Source organism: Bidens hawaiensis, unplaced genomic scaffold, assembly GCF_021521415.1.
Source record: "Bidens hawaiensis isolate Kalapana, Puna unplaced genomic scaffold, B.hawaiensis_p1.1 tig00025760_1, whole genome shotgun sequence".
Taxonomy (NCBI): domain Eukaryota; kingdom Viridiplantae; phylum Streptophyta; class Magnoliopsida; order Asterales; family Asteraceae; genus Bidens; species Bidens hawaiensis.
In genome coordinates this window covers 260,247-277,228 of record NW_027505059.1, presented here as the reverse complement: position 1 = coordinate 277,228, position 16,982 = coordinate 260,247, and the positions used below count along the sequence as shown (strand labels likewise).

The 16,982-nt window shown below is 33.6% G+C and overlaps 2 protein-coding genes across 2 annotated transcripts; one reads left to right on the top strand and one right to left on the bottom strand.

Moving 5' to 3' along the window:
• Nucleotides 1-3,050: 3,050 nt before the first annotated feature.
• Nucleotides 3,051-8,433, top strand: LOC143610332 (monocopper oxidase-like protein SKS1). Its single transcript, XM_077084836.1, has 9 exons — nt 3,051-3,255; nt 4,517-4,626; nt 4,738-5,008; nt 5,089-5,224; nt 6,077-6,443; nt 6,520-6,885; nt 6,985-7,063; nt 7,950-8,152; nt 8,249-8,433. The coding sequence occupies exons 1-9, from the start codon at nt 3,112-3,114 to the stop codon at nt 8,346-8,348; spliced, it is 1,776 nt and encodes a 591-aa protein (XP_076940951.1). The 5' UTR covers nt 3,051-3,111; the 3' UTR covers nt 8,349-8,433.
• A 6,071-nt stretch (nt 8,434-14,504) lies between these two features.
• On the bottom strand, nt 14,505-16,415 carry LOC143610339 (NAC domain-containing protein 7-like). Its single transcript, XM_077084840.1, has 3 exons — nt 16,253-16,415; nt 15,469-15,743; nt 14,505-15,213 (listed from the first exon to the last, which is right to left on the bottom strand). The coding sequence occupies exons 1-3, from the start codon at nt 16,410-16,412 to the stop codon at nt 14,542-14,544; spliced, it is 1,107 nt and encodes a 368-aa protein (XP_076940955.1). The 5' UTR covers nt 16,413-16,415; the 3' UTR covers nt 14,505-14,541.
• Between the last annotated feature and the right edge of the window lie 567 nt (nt 16,416-16,982).

Below are 16,982 nucleotides of genomic sequence, written 5' to 3'. Positions count from 1 at the left end.
TACCCTAAGTATATTATTAACTTGCTTATAATAAATAAAATTAAAATTCAAAAAAATATATAAATATTAGAAACGAATAATGTAAAGCAATCCCCATAATACGGGGGATAAATAACTTTTAATATAAATTTTTTATATTATTTCGAATATACCGAGAAGACATGCATATTTTTATCTACATGTTGACAAAAAATTTATTTAAAACCGTGCGGGGTCAAATTTTATTGAATATTTCGATATTGATTTGACACGGCTCGAGTTGGAGTAAGTTTATGTCGATCCGTGGATAAAAATAAGCATGTCATCTCGTCAGTATATTCAAAATAATATAAAAATTTTCATATTAGAAGTTATAAAAGATAAACCAAATATAAGTAAAATTAGTTATAATAATAAAAAAAACATATAAACAAAACGCTAGCATGTCTTTGACTATATATTTGATGCTAACACGCCGTTGACCATGCGTTTGGAGGCATAACTCATATTTGACCATGCGTTAGGAAATCTAACACGTCTTTGACGACGTGTTTAACAATGTGTTCGTTAACCACGTCGTCAAAGACGTGTTAGATTTCCTAACACATGATCAAAGATGAGTTAGAAAATGACATTGTTGGAATTATTAAGTTTGGGGGACAAAATTGGAATCTCTTTCCAAAATAGGGTCATTTTGGAAATTTCCTAACGCATGATAAAAGATAAGTTAGAAAATGACATTTTTGGAATTGTTAACTTTGAGGGAAAATTGGAATCTCTTTCCAAAATAGGTCATTTTAGGAATTTTTTTAATTGTTCAATCCTTATATTGTAACCAAATAAACAACCCGAACATTCCCATCTACCCGAACAATCTTATTTTAAATCAAAATATATTAAACCAAATGTGTTCGATGCATATTTGATTTAATCCAATTAAAGATAAAAACGTCTAGCTTATATTATTCAACAATGCATTCAAAATTATTAACATTTAATGAAACATGAACTTAAAAAAAGTTAACAATAATAACTAATTTTGTTTTACGCTTCTCAGCCCTAAAATAACTTTTATAGGTACCGTTATAATAATAAAAAAAAAGTTAGTTCGAAATCAGGTGACAATTACATACGTGTTTTCTGATTCTTTCATCTAACTCGTGTGCGCGTTTTTTATTTAATAGTAAACTCAACATTACAAAGTATAAAATAACATTAAAGTAACATGTGCTTTTTTTTATATACTATATAAAAATAAAACGAGCTTGAAATACACAATTCTTAAATATTGAATGACTTGTATTTAAATATAAACTTCGTTAGGCATGTGTACTCACGAGGTAATTTTAAAAGTTTCACGAGGTAAGTTGGATCATGATTGCTTAAGTTAGAAAACCTTTACTAATACTAATAATTCAAGATAACTTTTATATATGTTAACAAAGACAATCATCAAAGTCTTAACAAATAAGTAATTATGTCTCCTTATAATTATCATTTATTTTTCTTTAAAACAATTTACAACATTTTGATTAAAATAAAAATCAATAAATTATCAGTGAGAAATTACATTAAAAGCATTATCAAGCATTAGATTATTAACATCCACTTTACCCAAACTATAAATCTATAAGTCTATAAGTCTATAGTTTTTTTAACAGGCAACGAATCCTTTAAATGGGCTCTGGCTAAATTTATCACATCAGGAAACACTCGTTTTGGGAAAAACCCTCACCTAATGCCAACGCATGTGAACACTCGCTCGAATGCACGACAGTGCGGTGAGATAAAACCCATTCAATTCAAGAATCCGACTAATGAAAACCATCTATAGTTACATGATGTTATTGTATAAATTGATAAAAAAACAAAACAAAATATATTACATTTAATTATTTAATTAATCAAGTTATGTAAAACAACATGTCTAGGCCCGATTCTTACTTTGACTCGATTCGAATAAAACATATTACATTTAATTATTTAGTTAATCAAATTACTACTATATATAAACTATAACTTTGGTGTCGCAAGTGTCCTATTGGGCCACTTGGCGGCACCGTATTAGTCCGCGAATTTGGTGGATTTTTTTAGTTAAGTTACCGTAACGAGCGTAAAAGAAATCGATCAAATGCATTTTCTTTTGTTTTTGTTCCAGTATCATAACGAAGTTGACGGAAACCGACCAAATTCGAGTAGACTCGCCGCCTCAACGCCTGTGACGGACAACGCTCGAGTTTTACCAACGCACAAGTTTATCGTCCGACGCCCCCCACCCCATTGGCCATCAGTCCACCTTCATATTTATATTTTTTAGCTCCAGTACCGTAACGAACGTAATTAAAACCGACCGAATTTGTGCGAATTACTGGCACAATGGCCAAGACCAACAACACTTGTATCTTACACCACCCAGATTTGCCGACCAAATAAACATTGTTTTAAATATTTTGTTTTTTATATACTAATATTTTTATATGTTAATTTGACGAATTAATTAATTGGCTTTAACGCTCAAACTTTAACAACGATTTCTATACCCTAACGAACGTAACCGATACTAACCGAATTCGCATCAACTCATCGTCGTAACGCTGGAGTTTTGACAACTGCCCCGGTGCAATGCACCGGGTAGAAGAACTCGTTTGGTATAGTAGCAAGAGGTATATCCTCTCTAAGTTGAGACGTAGTTTTGATTCTTACTTGACCCGATTAGAATAACATATAGGTGAATGGATTAATTAGTGTTTTAATCCCAGGCTCGAACCTGAAAGAGTGTGAGTTTATGAATTCCGATTCCCACGCAGCAAGGAATACGTTCTTACGGTGGTCGAGAAGTCGAACTTGGACATGTCCTTTCCGTTCAAATAAAAGTTAAAAGAGCATTAAATAAAATAATAATAAAACCATTAACCGGGTTAACCGGTACCAATTCAAAACGCATATATCATTAACCGGTTCATATTCATAATATAATAATCACACACACTCACACACACAGCCACTCTTCCCAACAAATCACGCACAAGTTTCCGATAAAAATCTCATCTTTTGCCTCAAAACCCATTCTGCTTTCAATTATGTGAAAAACCCTCAAAACCCATTTCAAATCCAATCAAATCGAGTTCAAAAATGGGGTTTTTGGGGCTAATTTTATGCTGTTTCGTCTGCATTTGTGTAATGTTTGGTGGGTTTTGTTCTGCGGGTGACCCGTTTGCGAATTTTGAATTGGAGTTTGGTTACGTGACTGCTTCTCCACTTGGTGTTCCACAACAGGTTGATTATATATATATATGTTGATATACTTATTTGCTCTGTGTTGGGTTTTGTGGGTTAAGTGTTCGACGAAATGCTTGAATGAAGTTTGTTTGTTTTTTTGGTTGTGTGGATTGATACATTAATACTTGTCCCTGGGGAGCTGTATTAGAACAGAATTTTGACAGTCATTGTATCCGAAAGAGGGTAGAAATTGTCACAGTGTGTATGCCTGTTAAGTGTTTGCCTGTTAAATATATATATATATATATATATATATAATATATATATATATATTATATATATATATATATATATTAAATTTATACAGTGTGAATGCCTGTTAAGTGTTTGATGAAATGCTGGAATGTTTTTTTGGTTTGTTTTTTTTAGAATTTTATAATTTATACAGTGTGTATGCCTATTAAATGTTTGATGAAATGCCTAAATGTTTATGTTTGATTTTTTTGGTTGTGTGCACTGTTACATGATTAGTTATCTCAGTGGAGTTGTATTAGAACAGATTTTCAGATTTCGACTGTCAGCGCCTCCAAAAGCGGGTAGAAATTTATACAGTGTGTATGCCTGCTAAGTGTTTGATGAAACGCCTAATTGTTTGCACCCGAAAGAGGGTAGAAATTTTTAGAGGGTGCATGATGTTTTAATTTCCGGCAAAATGCCTAAATGTTTATGTTTGCGTGTGCGTGTGTGTGTGTTTATGTTTTTTTTTTGTTGTTGCATGCATTTTTATGTTATTTGTTATCTCAGGGAGTTGTAATAGAACAGATTTTCGATCGTCACCGCCTCCAAAAGAGGGTAGAAATCTATACATTGTGTACGCCTTTCAAGTGTCGGTGAAATGCCTAAACGATTTTTGTTTTTGGTTGTATGCATTGATTCATTATTAGTTATCTCAGGGAGTTGTATCAGAAGAGATTAAAAGACTGTCACCGTTCCCAAAAGAGGGCAGAAATCTCTACTAGGGCTTTGTTTGCAAACAATGTATTTGTTTTTTGTTTATAATTCCGTACTCCGATCGATATTGTTTTAGTTTATGGGTTTATGGCATTTTGGAAGATAATTTTTAGTCAGTTACATAACAACTTCAAGATTTTTATTTTACTCTATTTTAATCAGAATTGTGATTTTTGTCGTAAAGTTATATTGAAGTAAATGGTTATAACTTTTCAAGGTGTTCTTACAATCGTTTGCAGCAGACAAATATTTTATTATTTGTTGGTACTGACCTTTTTTTTAATAAATTTTGTAACTCAAATTACAGGTCATTGCAGTGAACGGAAAGTTTCCAGGTCCAACACTAAATGTTACAACTAACTACAATGTGGTTGTCAATGTCAAGAACAAGTTGGATGAAAGCCTCCTTGTGACATGGTACTATTTAATTTTATTATACTTGATATGAACATTGAATGCAAAGTATATATTTTTTTTAGTTTTTAGTATAATATTCTACATTTTAATTTTTAAAAATCTTGTTTTTAGGCCTGGAATTGAGATGAGGCGAACTTCTTGGCAAGATGGCGTGCTTGGCACCAATTGTCCGATTCCCGCACATTGGAATTGGACTTACCAATTTCAAGTCAAAGATCAAATCGGTAGCTATTATTATGTTCCATCAATTAATTTCCAACGGGCTGCAGGTGGTTTTGGTGGATTTGTAATCACAAACCGCAAAGTTATCCCACTTCCGTTTAATACCCCTGACGGAGATATTGTTATAACTATTGGCGATTGGTATACTCGAGATCATAAGGTTTCTGTTTTATCCGTATTTGATTTCACACTTTGTTAGGTTTCCTGTTAAGTTTATGGTTTGTTTTCGTTTAAATTTAGGATTTGAGAGCTTCACTTGATGCTGGGAAAGAGCTTGGTATGCCGGATGGAGCTCTTATAAATGGCAAGGGACCGTTTCAATATAATTCCTCCGTGCCAGATGGCATCGAGCATGAGACAATTAATGTTGATCCAGGTAGATTCGTTTTTTTGTTTTTGTTTTTAAATATCCTCTTAACGCGAAGATTTATTTTTTTAAGAAAGAAATCTATAATATTAATGTTAATATTTACTTGGATTTGGACTAATTAATATACTAAAATTTACAAATAGATCATCATATGACTCATAGATGGCAATCTTTTTTTTAACAAATTAAACTTTGTAGGGCCTGTTTGTAGTTTAAAGTTTATTTTCTTCAGCTTTTGGGTGAAAAATAAGGAATACACAAATATACAAATAATAAGACCTTGTAACATATACTATATTTTTCATTTCTTTGAATTCAAATGGTATTTTTTGTACCTCAAAGCAATGTTGTAAAAGTAAGTTTACACGGCCGAGTACTCCCCGAGTACTCGCTACAAGGTATGACGCCGAGGCGAGTTTCTTTAACTCCGCCTAGTTAATAAGAATCGATAAAGGTGATCAACCTCAGCCAGAATTACATCTAGTAGGTGAACTTGGGCCGATTTTGACTAAAAAAAATTAAGTATAATTCATATTTCTATAATATTAAAGAAGAAATATCGTTTTTTTTAATTAATGATTAGCAAATTTTAGAATAATTTATTATTTAAAAATGTATTTCTCTTATTTATATTATTTTTCTTTATATTTTACATGTCCGAGTACTCTCTGAGTACTCCCCGAGTACTCCGAGTACACCCTAGTCGGCCGCCTAGGGTCCGCCTAGCGGCTTTTGCAACTTTGCCTCAAAGGTTGTCACATTATAGAATTTTCTTTTCAAATGGTATCTCTATTTCCGATCAACTTTTAATCTTTCAAAAAACTTTGTTCATTTCTAATATCTAAACGATAATTGCAGGGAAAACTTATCGAATTCGTGTGATCAACGTTGGAGTGTCAACTTGTTTAAACTTCAGGATTCAGAACCACAATTTACTTTTAGCAGAAGCAGAGGGACACTATACATCCCAACAAAACTATACTAGTTTAGACGTTCATGTTGGGCAATCATATTCTTTTCTGGTAACAATGGACCAAAATGCAAGTAGTGATTATTACATCGTTGCAAGCCCTAGATTTGTAAATCAATCCGAATGGCAACAAGTTACAGGCGTTGCGATTTTGCACTATTCAAATTCCAAAGGACAGGCTTCGGGTGCTCTTCCCGACCCTCCAAATGACGGAAACGACAATTCGTATGCAGTTAATCAAGCCATGTCCATTAGGTATGTTTCTTTAGTTTCATTTTCATAATGCAATTTACAAACGAAGAGGCTGCAATTAACACCTGTTATCTTTCAGGATGAACAACACTGCAAGCGGGGCCCGTCCAAACCCACAAGGCTCGTTTCGCTACGGTTCGATTAACGTGACGGACGTGTACGTGCTAAGAAATGTTCCACCGATTGAAATTGACGGTAAAGTTCGGGCTACATATAATGGGATTTCGTTTGTGAACCCGAATACACCCGTGAGACTTGCAGACAATTATAAACTGAAGGGATCTTACAAACTTGATTTTCCAAACACGCCCCTGAACCGGCCACCTACCATGGATAGATCTCTTATCAATGCTACTTATAAAGGGTTTGTCGAGATTGTATTGGAGAACAACGATACGGTCGTTCAAAGCTTCCATATGGATGGTTACTCGTTTTTTGTTGTCGGGTATGAATTTAATATTTATTATATATACTATTTTCTCACTTACATTTTTCCAAATGATGTAACTGCTAATGGTGAAATGTTATAAACTTATAATATTAGGATGGCATATGGAGAATGGATTGAAAATAGCAGGGGTTCTTATAACCGTTGGGATGCAATAGCACGCTCCACTACTCAGGTTCTTATAAATCATTCGTTTTCTAAAAATGAGTAGTTGAGTACTATAGTTTTACTTAAATAATTTATTTTTTGAATAACAACGAATTAAGAGGTTTTGCTATATCCTTCAAAAGTACAGTCTGCAGCTTTTGACTCATTCTTTTTGAAAGTTGACTTTTTTATCGACCCATTAGAGATAAAACATAACCCAGATCAACCCATTCATATCATAGTTATCAAATGCGTTAGGCGCACTCAAGGCGCATAGGCCTCACCTGGGGCCTAGGCACAAGGCGCAAAAAAAGCGGGGGCCTGAGGAAAAATAAGCGCACTTAAATAAAAAAATAAAAAATATATTATGTATATGAAAAACAGTATTATTCTTCAAATAAAATAAACAAAAGCTATTATCTAACATTTAATATCATCTAATTGATACCAAAAGTTCTAAAATAGTCAGGATTCAAATGTAATTCCAGAACTTGAATAACAATCCTTGTGTTTTCATTTGCTCGGCTTTTATGTTCTCATGTTCTTGGCATAGGCAATGCCAAAGCGCTCGCCTAGGAACTAGAAGCGCATTTATTGAGCCTAGCCTGAAAAACGGGCCTAGGCGCAATAAGCGAGGGCTTTTAATATCTATGATTCATATATTGAATGGGTCAAATGGTCATCTCTAGTGATTTGTTTTTAATAATTAAATTATATATTGAATGACAATGGCTTAAGTGGTTTTGTTATATCCTTTAAAAGTGAACTCTTCAAAAGTTATTATTTGTGATTGATCTGTTAGAGATAAAACATATTTCAACATTTCAACTCAACTCATTTCTATGCAAACTCTATGCAAACGGTCACTTCTAATGATGTGTTTTTTAGTAATATTTTTGTGTTGAATTTGATAGGTTTTTCCTGGAGGATGGACAGCAATACTTGTTTATCTTGATAATGTCGGAGCATGGAATCTTAGGACCGTAAATCTTGACAGATGGTATTTAGGTCAAGAAACTTATATGCGAATTGTTAATCCTGAAGATGACGGTCAGAAAACTGAACAACCGCCACCTGATAATATCATGTTTTGCGGGGCTCTTGCCCACTATCAAAAGTATAATCTCTTGAAACGCTTTTCGACAGCTTTTGATCTGTTTGACTCATTGAAATTACCAGCTCAGATTAATGTTTTGTTATGTTTGCATTGCAGGCCACAAAAATTCTCGTCGGCTGCTTTGAGCGTTAAAGAATCATTGAAGCTGAACTTTAAGATGTTGATGGCATTTGTAGTTATCTACATGATGATTTGAACATGTTTTAGAAATGGGATTTTAATTAATTGTTCAAAGGAGGTTGCTTTTTGGGTAATTAGTGTCTTTTTAGTTAAAAAATTTGGTTGTTAGAAGTGTAAAAGTTGATTTTCTTTGTATGCTAAAAGCATGTCTTAAGAGCTCCAGATTTTTTTCTGTTGGGGTCGCTTTGTTTTGTCGCAACTTTGATCGATTTTATGCCAAAATTTTTGGGTCGGGTCAGGTTTTTCTCTCTCAATCCTGAGAACTAAAAGCAATGAAGTTTCACAATAGTCTTGAGTCATCGCTTAACAGATAGTTAATTGTAAATCGAATAATCTTTTCTAATAGCTGAATTAATCGAGCCATTTAAACCAAACTAACCGGTTACGAAAGTTTGAAAATCAAAACATCGATTATAGGTTCGGTTTAACACCCATAACTGAACAAAAATTGGGCCTTGCTCATCCCTGTTTACAACACAATCTGAAGAACACATTTATAACTTAATTACTACATGTATAATCAGAAAGAATTGAATATAGAGAAGCGCTAAGAATTTGGGTCTTGATGATTGTTATTGATCTCGTGAATTCGTTTAAGCACAAATATTGACTAACTATTACTAACCAAAATTGTTTACACAATTACAAATCAACCCTTCAGCTAATAACATTTGCATTAAAGCCCCTGAACTATTGGCACATATCACTGTCAACCCGCTTGACACATTTAGATAATCAGCCAATCAGGTTATATTAATCATGTTTGAGTTACATAATTTTAAGTATATTCGTGTTAGGGTAGATACTTTTGACAATAATTAAAGAGTGAAATGCGGTTTTAGTCCAATAGTTTAAAATTTGCGATTTTCGTTCCTGTGGTTTCATTTCACTTGCAATTAAACCCGAATTCAATAATCTCGTTAAGTCTGGTCGTTAAACCTATCAGTGTGTCCTTCACGTGAGGGGCAGTTTTGTCTTTCTTTCCCCAAAATACACTCCAGCTCCTCACGTGAGGGGGGCTGTGAATTAGGATTGAGGTTTATATGGGAAGAAAAAGGACAGAATTGCCTCTCACGTGAAGGACACGCTGATTCGAGATTAGTGAATTCGGGTTTAATTGCAAGCGAAATGAAACCACTGGGGCGAAAATCGCAAATTTTAAACTATTGGACTAAAACCACAGATTTAGACAAACCACATGAACGAAAACTACAATTTACTCATAATTAAAATATAGGTCATGCTCAGAAAGTATATTTTAACCCGTCAAACTGTAAGATATGTCAAATATCAATCCAACACGATTAGCACATACAGGATAAGCTCATGCTCTTATAGAAATTTAACTCTCTCTTTAGCTATTTAAAGAAAAAGTGTGAAATAATAAGAAAGGTAGCCACATGGGAATTTGTGACCAAATGATGGTAACTTCCTTCACAAGCAAACATATTCATAAGAATCTTATTATTCGGTTTCCATTATCTCCCTTCAAATAATAATAATTACACTATTCGTATATCTCATTGAAAAGTTAGTATTTGGATAATTTTTGGTTTTTTTTGTTAATTTATTAAATCTTATTACTAGTCGTCAAAACATACAGAAAACAAAGTGCGTAAGTTACAGGTTTGTAACAAGTCATGTTTATATGACCAAGTAATGAATGATAGGTCTGAAGTTTATCTGTCCTTGAGACTGTGCGAAATTCGTACCCACGCCTAGTCCGATACTAATACTATAATACATCTCCTATCCTCCAGCAGCAATCTGTCATTTTTCAATCTTTATACCTTGTAATAGCGAGCAAAAGAGGAAACTTGAACTTCAACGAGCTGAAATAATAACAAGAAGAAGAAGAAGAAGAAGAAGAAGAAGAAGAAGAAGAAGAAGAAGGTATATTGGTTTTTAAATCCCAACTAATGAATTGGCTGCTGACGGTCCCAACTTTTAACGTATTTGTTCCTAACGGTCTGCGACTAACAGAATCCTAACGTCGTTAGTTTCAGGTCGTTGGAAAAACGTTTTTGGCTGGAAAACTCAATTTTTTCCCCTATTAACTCAACATTTTCATCCCAAACATTTTGGTAACTTTGTATCGGACATTTAGAAACATTTTTCTAGTAAAAGCCCCAATTATTGAGGTTGCCGGAAACCCTAGAACCATCGTCGGAATTGGTTGATGGTGCTCAAGGCCTCAAGTGGTGGTAGTTGGTTGGCGGTGAGTTAATTGGTGGTGGTTGCGGTGTTCAGGTGGTGTTTTGCAGCAACAAATTTGACTTTTCCGGCCAAAAACGTTTTCCCGACGACCTAAAACTAACAGCGTTAGGATTTCGTTAGTCGTGGACCATTAGGAACAAATACGTTAAAAGTTGAGACCGTCAGTAGCCAATTCATTAGTTTGGACCGGCAGTAACCAAAATATAATAGTTGGGACTTAGGAAGTAAAAAAACCAATAATAATAATAATAATAATAACAACAACATATTGTCGCTTGACACTTGCTATGATTACTTTTATTTCTTTCAACATTTACAACAATTATTTATACTTTATTAATTAATACTTTTATCCTAGGATACCTTCATCTGGTCAACCTGCATCTTTGTGCCTCCATAAATTCCCAAGACAACCTCAATGAGTACACATGTTGCTTGTTTGAATTCAAACACTTGGATTTTGACTCCCCCACCATGTCCCATGACCACTTCACTTTGACTTCTATATATGCAATATTCCAAACACTCACTTCTAATAAACCACTCAAATGTTGTTTTGACTTCTTTTCCCTCTTCATTTAGTCACAAATAATCTAGCCATTGGCCACTAATACTCTTTGTCATTCTCTAATGAGCTCCAACTCCTTTTCTCGGCCTTCATCGCGATGTTTTTTCATCGCTCGGGGTACGCACTTTCTTCCTTTTTATTGTCGAGTTTAAGCTTAAATAATGTGATCATAGTAAGTTGAGTAGTTTAAGTTTGGTTATAGAATAACAATAGTAGAGAGCTTTATATGCATGTTTGTGTGCTAATTATATATATAGCTTGAAAACTGTTTTTAACACTTTTAACTTATAAGATTAGCTACTCATCATAGACCTATATATGGATGCATGCATGGCACATAAAACTGCTTAACTAGTGATCAAGTCTGTTATGTTAGCGAATAATGATGCCAGCGCTAGTGTCGATATAAGTTTTGCTAGTAAGAATTTGGTATGTACACGCATTTAGCGATGCTTGATACTATCACTTATGCTGCAATTTGTTTTGCTACTCATGTTAGACTTTCTTGAGTGAATTGAATGCTAAGTAGCTAGCTAGTGACCTTAGTTATTACCTAGTGACCTCATTAGTTTTTGTCATTAAATACAACTACAAGAATTTTACTCTGATACTTCGACCCTATAGCGACAACATGGGCATATCTCATCGGCATAACCTTTAGGGTCGTCGTATCAGACGACTATTATCGTAGTATACACCCTTAAAAGCATCCACAATGTTTAAACACGGTTGTACAGTTAAGGGAGATGGGCGTGGTTGTACAAAAACGTGTAAGAGCGGATTTCGGGAATTAAGGAAGATGAGCAATATTTTAGTTGGTTTTGAAGGTTGTTATAAGATGGACAACTAATTATAACACGACCATATTTTTTTTTTCAAACTCACTATTGTAGACGCTCTAATTACAAGTTTTGTCACTCATACATAGACTAGAGAAAATCAATCATATCAATCATACCCAGTATAAAAACCCACCAAGACTAGAGAAAATCGAAACATTAACTTGCGGACTAATTTTGCCGTCGCAAATACCCTAGAATATCACTTGTTAGATTTTGCTAACATTTTCTAAGATAAGGGTATCACAAAAGGTAAATTATATATGTTCCCATACTTTTTTATTGTGTCAGTATATATGTGTCACTAAATTACCACACCTTTTCTTGTAGTGCTTGCATGCGTCCACTACCATAAGCTATTTGGTGACAGCAACCGTTGCAAATATGCATGCCACCATGCATACTTCTACGCATGCTCATAGAGCCGCTAGCTCACGAGTAACCATAGCGAATTAATAATTTGTTACCGGAAAGCTCACGGGTCTCGCACATATCAATTCATGATCAATTAAATCACAGCTTTTATGCAGAACTTATGACGAGCATTGGTTAAAGGTATGATATATGTGTCAGAGCATTCCCAATTGGTTATCTATCTTCATTTATATAATTATATTAAAAATAATTATTTTTCTCACATTTTCAATTAACATTTCTTTATACCTTAATAATTAATTATTCTTTCTTATACTCCTCCACTCACAACAACATTTGACAAATATTAAAAATTATAGAGTATGAACAAAGCTTCTCTAAATTTACTAACGAACAGTAACTTTTTCTCTTTCCTTCACTCACAACCACTTACAATCCCAGTAGTGAAATCGGAACCTTTTAGTCATAGGGTAGTTTGTCATCAAGGTTTTCTTCTCTTTTGACCTCAACTAATGGGTTAAACTCATTAAAAAGAGGGTTAAAACTCATGTTTTCATTAAAAAAAATCTGACTTATATTTAAAAATGTTGACAAATTTTGATGACTGAACGGTTAATGGACTCTCTTGACCCGACCTATAGCAACGTGTCATTATCTTTTAAAATAGATAACATTTTGAGAAAGGCATATATGTAAATATGTGTGTCAGATTCGTTAAAAGTATATATATGATAATTTCGCTATCCCTTCAAAGGAAAGTTCTATTGATTAATTGTTTGCATAATCATCAAGCATTCTCTCTCTCTCACACACACAAACACACATCAAACCCTATCTATATATTTTTGTGTGGAGGCAAACTTTAGTAAGAAGCATACTTCATATCATTGTGTATAACCTATATATAAAGGCCATGTATCTATAGCTTCGTATAACTATTATTATTATAAACATATAGAAATTTCAGCTACAATATCAACCTCACTTTAATACATCCTTCGGTCCTCACTTCACTTCAATACATGTGTGCTTCTCTCGATCTTTACCATTCAAAAGGGGTGGCGGCGCAGCTTGTTGCCTGCTTACCTGCCTCGTTATTGTAATTGGATCTCTTTTATTATAAATACAAAAACATTTCCTAAAAAAATAAATAAAATAAATTAACATTTTCATGATCAGAAACCAAAGTCTTATCTCATTGATGAAAGTATGAACTAATTAATTAGAAGTCTTTTATGTTTACAATAGCCTTAACCATTTACATGACAATCTAAATGCATGCATTGTATGTATCAACATACTACTCAGGTTTAAATTTTGCTTCCACCATTTTCCAAAAACACAAACTCTCAAAGCACCTTCCCAATGCAAGCTTTCATTTTACCGGATTTCATAGGCTAGTAGGGTATCAGGGGTTTCCAAGTTTTCCAATAACAAATGATACACTCTGAAAGTTGTCTTTTATAGCATTGGATTAGTATATTCATACCCAAGTACTAAGAATGAAAGTGTTTTGATCAAGATTGTTGTCTAATGAATGGAGAATGTAGCAGAAACACAAAAAGGTCGAATTAGGTTAGGATTCTTTTTCCAAATTAAGAATTAAAAACAATGCAAAAAATGTTACAAGATACTCTTAAAATTGAAAAAAACTCTTATAAAACTTTAAACATCTTAATTTGTTCATAAATTTTGTTCACTTTTTAAAAACCCATACACCTGATTACTCAAATATATTTCTATTTAATTAAAAAATAGCATTTATTTGTTAGTTTTTATTATATTTTATTTTTCTTTCACTCACAGTCTCACAGTGAACAGTAATCAATATATATAAATAATAAGTATTTAATTCATACACACACACATCATATTTTAGGGGATCGGGGAAGAATAAAAATTGATAAGAAGACCAACTTTTTCTTTATATTTATAATAAAGTTGGGGATATATATAATCCCCTTTAATCATTAACTTAGTTTTCTTACCATAGCCACTCTCTCGAAATCCACCTATACCCAACAAAAACTGTGATTTACCTGATCCTGTGAGTTTTCCGGTAAATGATTCTTGTGGTTGACGGAAAAAAATACATATTAATAAGGTTACATGTTTATATATATAGCACCTCAATTCTTTATTATGTACAATAACAATTGAACATATGCTTCTATACTTTCGATTAATGACTTCGAAAACAAGCTTTTCCTTCATTTCCATAGATCAATTGGACAATTGGAGGTAGAGTCAGAGGCATCTTGATTTGGCACGCTTGCCAATTCTTGTTCTTGCTTGCTTTGATGTGTAATGAGCTCAGAGTTTGATCTTTCATGATCATCATGTGACCGCAAAATAGGACTATTATCATCCATATTTGTGTAATGATTTTCTTTAGTCAAAAAGGCGTCACCTTGGCTAAGTAGTTGTGATGCAACAAACTTGTCAAGAACTCGCCAATCCGTCACTTGGTTATTGACATTTTGATCCTGATTTGGATGGTTAGTATTGTTTTGCACTTGTGTGAGTGAAGGTGGCTGATAGTTCATAATTCCGACTTGATTTGTGTTAATACCATAAATGGGCATGGAAGAATTGCTAGTAGGGAGCAGTTTTGGGCTCTCTAAAAGAGGAAGTTGAAGGAAATGATCAGGGGTAATTTGGTAATTTTGCATTTGGTCTAGCTCTTTCTTGCAAGATCCATACGGGTATTGGTAATTAGGGTTCACCATGTTAGTTAAAGAATTGTTTTGGTTTGGTGAATCAATTTCTGGCATGAATGAGACTTGATGTTCTTCATACCAAATTGGTGATTCATGCTCACTTGCTCTTCTCATTGCTGGCAATCTTTTCTTGAACACCCTACATACCACCCATCCTTCTTCCTATTTTCAAATTAAGATAGCTAAATTTGTTAATATATACATAGATTACATATAGCATCGAAAAATAATAATCTTATGTTGATCATTAAGATTCGACTAAAAAACCTTCAAGGGTAACTCTTTCTAGTGCATGTTGTGATTTACCTGATCTTGTTGGCTATCAGGGTATTAGTTGGGTCCCGTAAATTTTTTGTTAACGAGTTTTCATGGTTACCAGAAACATAAATAAAGATTCATGTAAAAATATCTACTCACTTGAGTTATGGTTGAATTTTCATCCGATTCAAGGCGATACTCGTGCATTATCCAATCTGATTTTTGTCCATTGGGAGCGCGACCCTTATAGAAAACCAACGTCTTTCTCATCCCAACCAACTCGTGCTTCGAGTAAATTGCCTTGTCTCTTCCCGTAGCCTTCCAAAACCCTGCGCTTGTAGCTCTATTTGTTCGGGTTCCGGTTGGGTATTTCTTATCTTTATGACTAAAGAAATACCATTCGTTTTGCTCTTCTGTACCCACCCTGCATAGCTCTATTGAAACTTAACTATTAATTTGCATGATCATGTAGCTAGCAACGGAAAAATTGGGATTTCAAACAAGTTTACGCACTAAAGTGATACATTTTCCCAAAATAAGTGAATTTTACTGGCGGAAATATATCGATAATCAATCCGTAACATTTTATATAAGCGAAAGTTCGTGGGTGAAGATTTCACTGACGGATCGCAGAGGGCTTCACTACCTAAGATTTCTTTTTTATTTGTATCTTTTTTAATTTTTATGCTACATAAAATATTAGTTAAGCTAGTACATATATAGCAAGAACCTATAGGGTCCCGTTTTGTTAATATAGTCTTTTGTATTATTTCGTACTAATCACGATTTAATTTACTTAGCTTTCGTCCGTAACTCATAAAATTTTGTAAAGATTGGTTGTCATATAGTAGAAGTGTATCTCAAACCCAAAAACAATCTAAGCTTCCTAGTGTGAGTAACAGAATTTCGGGTTTGATTAACCGACATTGATTTTATGCCGTACCTTGAAGATCCCATGGCTCAATTTTGTAAAGATCAATATCTCTGATGACATCCAGATCAATCCTTCTTGACTTGATCTTCTTCCTTAGGTAGTAATCCACAAGTTCTTCATCAGTGGGGTGGAACCGAAAGCCCGGAGGTACATGTGAAAATGTGTTCATATCTTTTTTTTCTTTTAAAGAAACTGCAACCTGCCATCCAGAATTTGATTTGATTGATCATTTAATAATCACGCGTATGTCGACTAATTAATATCATTGTTGTTCTAATTGTATCAAGTGTGTTATAATCTTGACGCGGTGTACGTAGTCACTACATATATTTGGTATGCAATTGTATAAATATTATGGGTGTGCATGAAACTTTAGGTGCAATGGTAATTGGTAATGCACTAATTCAGTTTTATACCTTAATTAGTTAAATGTGATGTTGGAATGTGCAAACTAAACACAAGAAAATATAAACCAGAAACAACAAAAGCCTTATGTGATTATGCAATGGTGTTGATCAAACTGATTCCTACATTAAAGATTAAAGATTATAAAAACATTTAGGCGTTGGAGCGAAAAGTTACTCCATATTGATTAAATTAATACTTGTGTGTTTGAAGGAATGAAAGGCTGAAGATCACAACTAGGAATTAAGGCTTCCTACATGTATAAATCTAAACAAGAAATTATAAACTCATGCAAAAAATCTCATGAATTAAAATTAAACCATATGCTATAACG

Coding starts and splice junctions, on each gene's coding strand:
- LOC143610332 (XM_077084836.1), top strand. CDS start 3,112: ATGGGGTTTTTGGGGCTAATTTTATGCTGTTTCGTCTGCATTTGTGTA. Junction 5,225..6,076: donor GACAATTAATGTTGATCCAG/GTAGATTCGTTT, acceptor CGATAATTGCAG/GGAAAACTTATCGAATTCGT. Junction 7,064..7,949: donor TAGCACGCTCCACTACTCAG/GTTCTTATAAAT, acceptor TGAATTTGATAG/GTTTTTCCTGGAGGATGGAC.
- LOC143610339 (XM_077084840.1), bottom strand. CDS start 16,412: ATGAACACATTTTCACATGTACCTCCGGGCTTTCGGTTCCACCCCACT. Junction 15,744..16,252: donor TGAGCCATGGGATCTTCAAG/GTACGGCATAAA, acceptor AAGTTTCAATAG/AGCTATGCAGGGTGGGTACA. Junction 15,214..15,468: donor AAAATTCAACCATAACTCAA/GTGAGTAGATAT, acceptor ATTTGAAAATAG/GAAGAAGGATGGGTGGTATG.